Below are 9,953 nucleotides of genomic sequence, written 5' to 3' on the forward strand. Positions count from 1 at the left end.
AACAGAGGCTCACTCAGTATGTTGAGTCAGAATGAATACTCTGGTTTCCTGAAGTTCAAGAACAGTCACTTTCATGATGTTTTGTTGTTATTTGTACTCATATGTACAAATACGTCACGTTGGCTGACACTTTTCAAAGGTCTGTGTGTGTGTGTGTGCTCATATACAACCTCACTGAGCAGAAGAAACTACAAAACAGATGTCAGTCAAACAAGTCACACAGCAATCAACTTAAGGATCTTTATTTCTTTTTTAAAAAAAGCACTGGTATTCTCATGTCAAGCAAACAATGGAACCATTTAATATTAGTACTGTTCCATATCACAAAATGAGTTATGAAAAGAATAATTAAACCACTCAAATGATACATAATTTTGGAATAAATTAATCGGCAAAACAAGAGATAATACATGCTTGTATTTAGGTGTTGAACAGGAAGTATTGAAAATCCAATGCTCAAAATTGAAGACACCTGAGAATATAAATATCAAAACAGCTTGTTGCAGCAATTATTTAGTTCCACAGTTCCTCCTTAACTAAAGCTTTGATAAGAGGATTTTTTAAAAATTACATTAATGTAAAAATTAGGCATCAATTTAAAAACAACATCCTTTTCTGTACAATGTGCATATCTGAATTAGTGTGGTGACAAGAGAAAAGATCGCATTATTATCATTATTTTCTCAGCGAGGCAGCGCAGGAAAACTGAAATACAAAGTAGGTTATGCTCATCTGTCGTCAAGCCACATTCAGTGATATGAACAAATAGATTTGGACCGAGCTCTTTCAAATGAAATCTACAGTGAAGTGACAGTTTTTGTTTTCTTTTAATTCTCATTTTAATACTCCTTTTTAAGCCTCTGGCACCCAGCAGTGAGTCTTTCCCTTGGTGACTAAAACTCCTGCTTGTCTTAATGACAGGGGCTGTTGGTGCAGGATTTATCCAGCAGACTCATTTGCTACTGTCTATTAACAACAGAAGTTCATTGAGGCAAGGAAAATGGAAATTCTGCTGCTACACAGGTAGTAGTGAAGTTGCATAAGGTGAGGATAAGGGTACACTATGGACCATCTAGCTGATACAAACACATTTCTGGAACCCAAGGCTCAGTGGCTTATAGGAATTTCTGAAAGACAGGTTGGATGGATTTTGAACAGACACCACAAAAAAAAGAAAAAAAAGTGTGAGGTATGTTGTTCTGGTGATATTATAGCTTTGAGACCTGATAGTCTGTGTGAGAAGACACTCCCATCTGTGAGGAGAGACGGGAGAAGATATGTCCATTCGAAGACGTAAAGACGAGTATATTGTGTGTGTGTGTTCCTTGCGTTAAACAGTCCATGTGTTCAAGGTTACTGCCAGCAGCAACCAAAAAACTGTCAACAGATTGAACCTCTGAGGAAGAAATGTGTACAAAAGTGTTGCGTTCGCTCCAATGAGTACAGCTCCCATTAAAACGAGATCAGTTAAATGGTGTGTGTACATGGTTTGACGGATGAATGAGGACGAATGCAGTCTTCCTCTTTGAATTTTAGTGTGGAGGAGACAAAGTCAACAGATCTGGAAGCACAAATGAAGCGTGTTCCATTCAGAAAATAAGAAAAAAAAAAACCAACAAAAAACAAAACAACACAAGTTCCACAACAAGAGATAGCCTGAATAACTAAGCAAACACTAAAAGTAAGAATAAAAAGAAAACTACCCAGTTCTTTTATCAAACGTTCTAAAGCACTTGGACAAAAAGGCAGTTTTACAAACCATTGGCTAACAACACACTAGCAAGGTTCCACAGTGCTTGCTTACAGAAGCGAAGTAACAGTGCAAGCCATTACACTATTCAGCCAAATACACCTGTAAGAAAAAAAGTGCCATATTGCATAATGAGTATCTGTAATAACCCCAACAAAAGGGCATATATACCTATACAATGATCCAACTGTAAACATGGTGCAAAGTAGTTATGACATAGTTTAAGGCTTTCAGATTTTCCTGAAGTGTCGTTCTCTGAGATAAAGGAACATGTCCATGAGCTGGACAAACAGTGTGGAAACAGGAGAGAGAGAAAAAAATTCAGCCTCTGGAATCAGACCTGGACACTGTGTGTACCCGAATAGATTTTAAACAACTAATTTCCTTGAGGTTTGGTTGATTCTGTTAAGCATGAACAAAACACGTGAGTTTTTGGACTTTTTGGCATATAGGAATATTGAGGTGTCAGGTTTCTCAAATACACTGAACAGGCTTTAATTCTAACACAGCATGATGTCTTAATCACAGCAGACATTTTAACTTGTCACACACAGGTGTAACTAAAGAGACCATTAATGGCTGCTTCCTGTTTACAAGCATCTTGTGCACACTGGGTCAATAACACGCCTCCATAGAACAGGGCTTTTTCAGCTTTATTAGTTGCACCTGTGCTTTTGCTGCTTTGACAAGTGAAAATATCCTCCTTGGGTCTACTGGTATTAGCTTTCCTGAACAATCCCATTGAAAGAAAATGAGGAAGTTTAATTAAATATAGTTTTCATTCCCCACTGTCATATATGAGGCTCTGGTTCATCTGCTGCTGAAACTCAAACCATGTAAAGAAACACCTGGCACACCTGATCCTGAAATGTGTTCTGCCGTCTGGCTCGCCACCCCTGATGAGTGCGGTGGGTACTTTTACTTTGAAGGCAGCAGGCTGAGAGTCAAGCACACAACCCCCCCACACACACAGATATTTTGATACAATCACATACACACTATTCCCAGTTCCGGCGCTAATAAAAATGTGAATAAAAAACACATACACACTGACACTCACAGGCAATGCCATCCTATCAATCGTATACTGTCACCCCTAATATAAGGACTACAAATTCATCACATGTATTAATTCTGCTGCTAGTAGCATTACCAGTTTTCTACATTAAAAGCTTGAAGCTTATATACATTTGCATCAGTATTAGACATAACACCACTATGTATTATGTGTCAGCATTTCATGGATGACAACTGATCTAGACTTGAGGATGGCATGCAAAACAGTTTTATCCACTTCCTGGTAAAATTAATATTTGATCTATAATCAAATTGAATATACAAAGAAAAAATATTAACAAATCACTGCAATGATGGTTACTAATTCAATAAAAATTAAGGAATGTGTCACCGCTAAAACTTTTATATGGAATCAGCAAAGCTAAAACAAAACAAAACATAACGAAAAGCTAAAAGACTTCTAGTCACTGCCTCGCTAGCTAATATCACAATATTGTGCTACTCATGGTAAAGAAATGGTACTGAAGAGCGCAGCAATCTACAAATTAACCAGAAAAAACGGAAGTTTTGGCTGATGATATATGTGCAGAATATTTTACAGAAAATGTGGAAGGTCCCTGCAATCTGTGAAAGTGTTTCAGTTTTAGGTGATGAGGTTATTTTTAGGGTTGGGGTTTTTCTCCAGTTCCAATCTGCTTAATGATTTCCACTCTAATCGAATCCTGAGTGAGAAAAGAAACCAAAGTATGCTGAAAGCAAAAACCACATTTATTTTGACAGGGTTTGAGCTGCCATAAACATGCAATAAATGACGATGGATTTTGTGATTTGTTTTTGTCTAAAAAAAAAAAAAAAGAGAGAGAAATCAAAATATTCTCTGTCGTGCCATGTTGAATGGTTTGACATTATTTTTTTCTCTGTGTGGCATTAAAGCCTAATAATATTGTCACTGTCAAATCAACAAGCAGGACTGCTTCATGACATAACTGCTGTTACAGAATTTTTACATCAATGTGATGAAGTACCTTGATTTGTCCTGTATCTAATTTAGCGGATTAACCAAAAAACAGTCATTCCCATCTGGTTATTTGATCTATAAAAAGGTTTTGCAATTTAATATCACCATGTCATGATACAGGACATCAAAAATGCTGTATTCTTATACCATTCTATAGTAAATGTGTTATCATACAAGACAGTTTTTTTTCCCCTTGTGTGTATTCATTTTCATGCAGTGATGACATTTCACTGCATCACTACAATCTTTAGCGAAGCCATACTTTTGAAAGCCAGCTCCAGTCTGTCATACTGTAAACATGATGCACATGCTTTGATACATGTGTGACCGGCAACGGAAATGAAGTGCGGTAGGTCCAAACTTTGCTTTCAGGAAACGATAGGTGGAATCGAAAAGCACATTTCTTAACGAACCCCCAGTTCTTATAGATTTGGAACATTTTCTATACCCAACCCTTGTTATTTTGAGCAGTGGGGTAGTGGTCACATGACTCATCTGTGTTGAAGGAGCGATGAGGCTACTTCCCCCTCACATCCAGCTTTACGTATTGGCTTGTATACGTGTGTCTGTGTGTTATGTGCACATTTTTGAGTACAACACAGCAATGCTAAATCATATTCAGTGGATCTGATTGTTGCTGGTTAACTTGAAACCACTTTGACCCCTCTGTGTTCCTGCCGTGGAACCCCCACCGCTAACCATCCTGATGGGATTGGAAGAGGAGGATGTGCCCTTGTTGCGTTTCAACATGGAGGGCTGGAAGTCAGGATGACGGCGGGCGTGCTTGATCAGGTGGTCGCTGCGCATGAAGCGCTTATCGCACAGTGGGCACAGGAAGCGCTTTTCCCCTGTGTGGGTGCGGGTATGGCGGGCTAGCTCATCGGAGCGGGCAAACTTCTTCTCACAGTCGGGCCAGGCGCACGGGAATGGCCTCTCACCTGCAAAAGAAAATAAAAAACAGGAGAACCGTTCACCACCATATTGTTTGTCGTGTGAACATCAACTATCAGGGTTTATAATAAGGCATGGGGCTAAATCTCTCTCTCTCTCTTCACCCTTCAGCCCAAAATCACTTCTCATTCTGTAGAGCTATTACGGTGAGCCAGGGTTGCACTAATGTAGTACCATCAGCTAAACAGCAGCTCCTAGTCTGGATAATTATTTTCCATTAATCATTAATCTGTAGATCCATTTGATGAATTGATTAACAATTTCATCTTTGAAATGTCAAAAGATGGCTAAAAATGTCCATGCTGATATCTTCAGGAAGCTGATTTTGTCCAACCAAAAAGCCAGAACACAAAAATATTAAATTCACTGTCGCACAACACAAAAAAGCAGCAAATCCTCGCATTCAGGAGACTGAAACTAGTTTAGTATTTGTGTTTTATACTGTCCAAGACTAATCGTTTGATCGACAAACCATCTCAGTTCTACCATGTACAATTTATGAACATAAAACAGCTGTGTAGTCCACACAGTAACAGCCACGCATAGCACTTAAAGGAACAGTTCACCCATAAATGAAAATGCATTATCTACTCACACTCTTGCCAATGTAAAGTCAGGCAAAGTGCCTTAATCCACAAAATGTTTCTGGAGTGCCAGCATTCTCCTCAACAAATGAAGCAGCTAAGGACTTGTTTTGAAACTTTGCAAAGAAAACTTAAAATGGCTCCTTACAGCTCATTGTGCACCTTCTTCAGATGGCCTGCGCTAACACTTTTAGCTTGGTAGCTACAATGAAGAAATGGATTATGTGGGACAGCTGTATGGAGCCATTTTATGTCCTCAGATGCTTTCGTTATCTATTCAAGTGTTACTTGCGAATTGATAATTATTGAATTTTTTCTTAATTTGTGGGTGAACTGTTCTTTTAAATGGTCCTACATGGAAGCAATTTATTTTCTGCACTCTAATAACAACACCTCGGGCTTTGTGCAAGCATTTTATGGTCTGTTTTGCTTTAATATGCTACGTTAATCTAATAGCAAATTAGAAACGTAAGGCAGAATAGATTGTGTTTGATTACAATGTCATTGCAAAAAATGTTAATGAATAAAACATAAAGCATTACTTTTATGAAATGCGGTGTAGACTCAAATATGCATTTCTACATAGTTAAATGCGTGACAAAACACATCTAGGATTTTTATTCCCCAGATTAGTCTCCCTAAGCTACTAGTAGCCTTAATCTCTCGCAGGCAACATGAGTAACACCAGGATAAGCGAGCAGGATGGTCGGTGCCATTTTCAAGATCACAAAGCCAGGCCACGTTGTTGTTGCACTACTCTTTGTGGGCGTTTCCACTCGAGTTTCCTGTCCTTAATCCGTTTGCGCCTGCTCACTGACCCCGAACACACCAATTCCCCTCATTTCGCGAAAAATCACATGCAAATTTTAACTCAGTAGTAGAGTATCAGTCTGACAAGAGAGCGTGTCTTGACCTAGGCCTTCATACAGCTTTTTGCGTCGAGGCAACACAGAGTTGAACAGTGGAGTTTCAAAAAACGGAGGCGCCACCAAATATTTACAGATTTTTGCGCAACAAGCACAAAAGCACCAAAACTATGCAGACAATCAGATATAAGGATGGCGCATCCACTGAGGTGCTTCCTCCTTCAGCTCCTCTTCAAACGTTTTTTTTTTTTAATCAATAATTTAACACAGTGCGACTCCAACTCGTCAGCAGACGGCAGTACGAGGAGGCGATGCCCAGAGAAAGACCGAGCAACCAAAACATCAAGCACTTGCTGCTGCCATCAACAGCAGCGACAATGAGCTTTCTGCCCTCGACGTTAAGGTTTCGTCTTACGTTCATTTCATATGCAAATCCAGTCGGGAGGAAGACCTTCGTCACCGGTTTTAACGTCCAGCCCAGTTCTTTTGTTAGTTTACTTCTTTGTCAGAGTCTCGGAAGGGGAGTTTTCTGTGCTTTCTTCTTTGTTTGGCCACGTTACTGTACCGAGTCGCGGTTTAACGGGAAAAACACTGCCACCATGCTACTGTTAGCTAATCCAATAAAGTACAAAGGAGCACAGCGCTTCGCACATCTAACTGATATAATGGCAATAACAACATGGGCGTGCATGTCACCGACCAAGCAGATGTTATGAAGTCTATATTCTGAGATATACCAGTCATGCGTAAACAAGCGAACTGCTGATATAACCAAACTGGTGTTGTTTCCATACCTGTGTGTGTCCGGATGTGTGCCTTCAGGTGGGACGATTTCCCGTAAACTCTGTCGCATCCGTCAAAAGTGCACTGATGTCGCTTCACCGGGGAGCGCGGGGCCCCCACACCTCCTCCTCCTCCCGCCCTCAGCTGCTGTTGCTGTCCGGGGACCGGGGTGGCGGAGGGGGTCATGGTAGGGGTGGTCGGGTCGGACAACGTGGTATAACCGCTCTCCCCACCACACGAGGAGTTGCTGCTCTCCGAGTAGGCCGACATAGGGCGGAACTTACCGTGCAGGTCGGTGAGGATACCGGCCACCGCCATCATGTTCGCCCCCTCGAGCCCCAGTGTCTCCCGCACTTCCCTGTCCTCGCTCGACCCGTCGGGCTCCCCAGGGATCAGGCCCACCGTGGCCGCTTGGGTGGCGGGGGCGACCGGGGTGGGTCTGTGCAGGACAGGACCGCTGGATATCGATACCAGACACTCGGCGGCGAAATAATCTGACGAAGCAGTCAACGACATTTTTATCTGCCTTGCTTTGTGGGCTTGAAAAAAATAACGAAAAAAAAAATCCACCAGGAGGGGCTAACGATAGTCTGATCCCGACCTCGTTTTCATCAAACTCGACGAAGCAACCCTTTCCAGCTGAGCCTTGTAACCGCCATACAGTGTATCAGTACTTGGAAAATGACTCAATAAACCAAAGAAAAGGCACAATTGAAAATAATAATGTGCTAAAACCGTGCCAATGCCTCCAGCCCAACATGCGTGCCTCTCACCGCCTGATGGTTCATTGTGTCTGAGCCCTCCGAGAAGCCGGTCAAACCTACGCCCCCTGGTCCGGACTAAGGATGCGTTCACGGTCTGTCGGTTAAAAAATATAAGGTTGTTTATTTGTTTAAATTCCAATAAAAGCTGCTATAGTATTTTTATTTTATCAGTACTTCAATATCAGCTTGTAGTACATTTCACTCACTGTTACAGAGCAAATTTCGTATCGTAAAAATCAAACACAAGCGAAAAATCTAGCATTTAGTCGTGTTCTCCAGTTGCATTTCATATAACTCTCAATCACAAGTATGATTGTTGTATATTTAAACATAATAAAATATAAATTATCACAATGGTCGTAACAACTACTTTAATGCCGCCAGCATGACCTGAAAGTAAGGTTCATGGCTGGTTAGCGGTATTTTCTCAAATGTATGTCTTAAATACCATTTTTTGCATGTATTTGAATGCGGCGTCAACCAGCAGCACGCAGTGACTGACGTCGCAGCACGGGCGTGGACCGAGGCGGCGGGTGCATCGTGGAAAGTAGGTGGCAGGCAGCTTGGGTAATGATGGGGGAAGGAGCTGAGGATGGAAGGCGTGTTGAGTAAAGAACAGTTTGAGCTCAAGAACGTGGCTGAGCGGCGCAGGGCTCTAATCCAGTTTCACGAAGAGCCACCACATCCCTCGACAAGATCGCCAGCCTACTTTCCCAACTGTTTTTATCCATAAGTTGCAGACACTAGATGTCTCTCTTCTCTGATGCTTTCCTTTCATAACTGTAGTTGTTTGTCTTGGGGGGTGTTGGATGAATTAGCTTTTAATAAATTAGAGTCCACACTGGTTGTGTGGTTTATTGATTTATGGTTATAGTGTGTGTATTTGTGTGGGAGTGTGTATCCTCTAATCCAAGCAAATCTATCTTATTGTTGAAGAAGGGGTAGAGTAGCATAAACACGTCTAATTCACAGGACTCTAATAACAGTGATTGTTTCAGGTTTTGTGGTGCTATATTATTGTATAACCCTGTGTTCTTGTTATTTTACCCGCTCATTTATAATTTGTGTATGCTATGACTGCAGAAAACCTGCCAGAATTCACTCTGTTTAACTTTCTGGCAATAAACTGGACTTTCTCTTCATGTGTGACTCATGTTTTATCTCTGTCCAAATTAATGGGGGTATAAGTAAACCTCATTTTCATTTGTGGCACCAATGCTCTGTCAATTGATTGGCCCAGTGAATGTTTGTAGCTCCAGCATGCAAGGTATTTCCTGATTGGTTGATGTGAGCACTATGGGTCACTGTGGAAGCCCACGTACAAGTGTGGTCATTCAGTGGCTGTGAACACTGCTTGGTTTTCATCTCGCTTACATGTGGAGGCTTGGAAGCAGCCAGACCTGTAGTGACTTGGGGTTACTATGGCTATGTCTTTGTTACTGCTGAGGTGTCTGCATGTTACCCCCTTTTTTCTTCTCTTACATGGTGAGTTTTTGGCTTTTGTTATCAGGTGTATTCATTCTTTTTGAGTCATTTAATTTTCCATTGAAAGTAGAGATGACTAAGAATCAACATTGCTTAGTGATGAGCATTTTTTTTTGTCATTTTGATCTTATTTTCTATGTAGTAGGTGATTGCTTTCAGACAGAACCAAATCCCTGTGATTCAAGTTGTGCTGGTGAGAATCCACATTGTTGCTTTTAACAAATATGATAAATACTTTAAAAATGAGTTTTCATGCTAGACATTGAATTATTAGCATACAAGATTTGCCTCAGTGATACATTTCTGTTTTAGATCTTATTAATATCATTTCATGTCTGTAGGGTTTTCTGCTCCCGACTTGTCCTATCAGAGAGGGGTGAGGTATACTTATAGGTATAGCACGACAATTACCACAACTCTTCACGGCTCCAGTTCTGGCAGAAATGGACTGGCTTTGGATTGTGTGGTTGATATCGACGTGGTTTCCAAGTGTCACTTAATGATGCAGGTCAGCTTTAATATGTGTTTGTGGAAACAAATATATGAAGTTTTTGCATAAAGTCATTTATTTATGCATTGTCCATCAGATTAGGAATCCACAGATAAAGAGGCTTTCCCCTCAGAAGGAACACTCGGTGCAGCGCTTAAAAAGCTTGAGGTAATATTCAGTAGATTACGTGCACTTTGATGAGTTTTTTAAAGGCTGGTGAATGAATGGATGCATGATTTACACTT

At 40.8% G+C, this 9,953-nt stretch overlaps 1 protein-coding gene and 1 long non-coding RNA gene across 2 annotated transcripts; one reads left to right on the forward strand and one right to left on the reverse strand.

Annotated features, from left to right (window-relative positions):
* Positions 1 to 226: 226 nt before the first annotated feature.
* Positions 227 to 7,759, reverse strand: zgc:153115 (uncharacterized protein LOC768186 homolog). The gene is made up of 2 exons (XM_046408690.1): positions 6,981 to 7,759; positions 227 to 4,723 (listed from the first exon to the last, which is right to left on the reverse strand). Exons 1-2 carry the CDS (start codon positions 7,483 to 7,485, stop codon positions 4,404 to 4,406), a joined length of 825 nt encoding a protein of 274 aa, XP_046264646.1. The 5' UTR covers positions 7,486 to 7,759; the 3' UTR covers positions 227 to 4,403.
* A 28-nt stretch (positions 7,760 to 7,787) lies between these two features.
* On the forward strand, positions 7,788 to 9,943 carry LOC124069489. The gene is made up of 3 exons (XR_006845054.1): positions 7,788 to 9,411; positions 9,560 to 9,726; positions 9,806 to 9,943. It is a non-coding gene; the product is annotated as an uncharacterized LOC124069489 (long non-coding RNA).
* The last annotated feature ends 10 nt before the right edge of the window (positions 9,944 to 9,953 follow it).

The sequence above is a fragment of the Scatophagus argus genome, chromosome 13 (genome assembly GCF_020382885.2).
Source record: "Scatophagus argus isolate fScaArg1 chromosome 13, fScaArg1.pri, whole genome shotgun sequence".
NCBI classification, from domain to species: domain Eukaryota; kingdom Metazoa; phylum Chordata; class Actinopteri; family Scatophagidae; genus Scatophagus; species Scatophagus argus.

What these genes read in the sequence shown, in the direction of transcription:
- zgc:153115 (XM_046408690.1), bottom strand. Translation starts at nt 7,485, where the DNA reads ATGTCGTTGACTGCTTCGTCAGATTATTTCGCCGCCGAGTGTCTGGTA. An exon ending in ACACATCCGGACACACACAG is followed by an intron (nt 4,724 to 6,980) that starts GTATGGAAACAA and finishes TTTCTTTTGCAG; the next exon opens with GTGAGAGGCCATTCCCGTGC.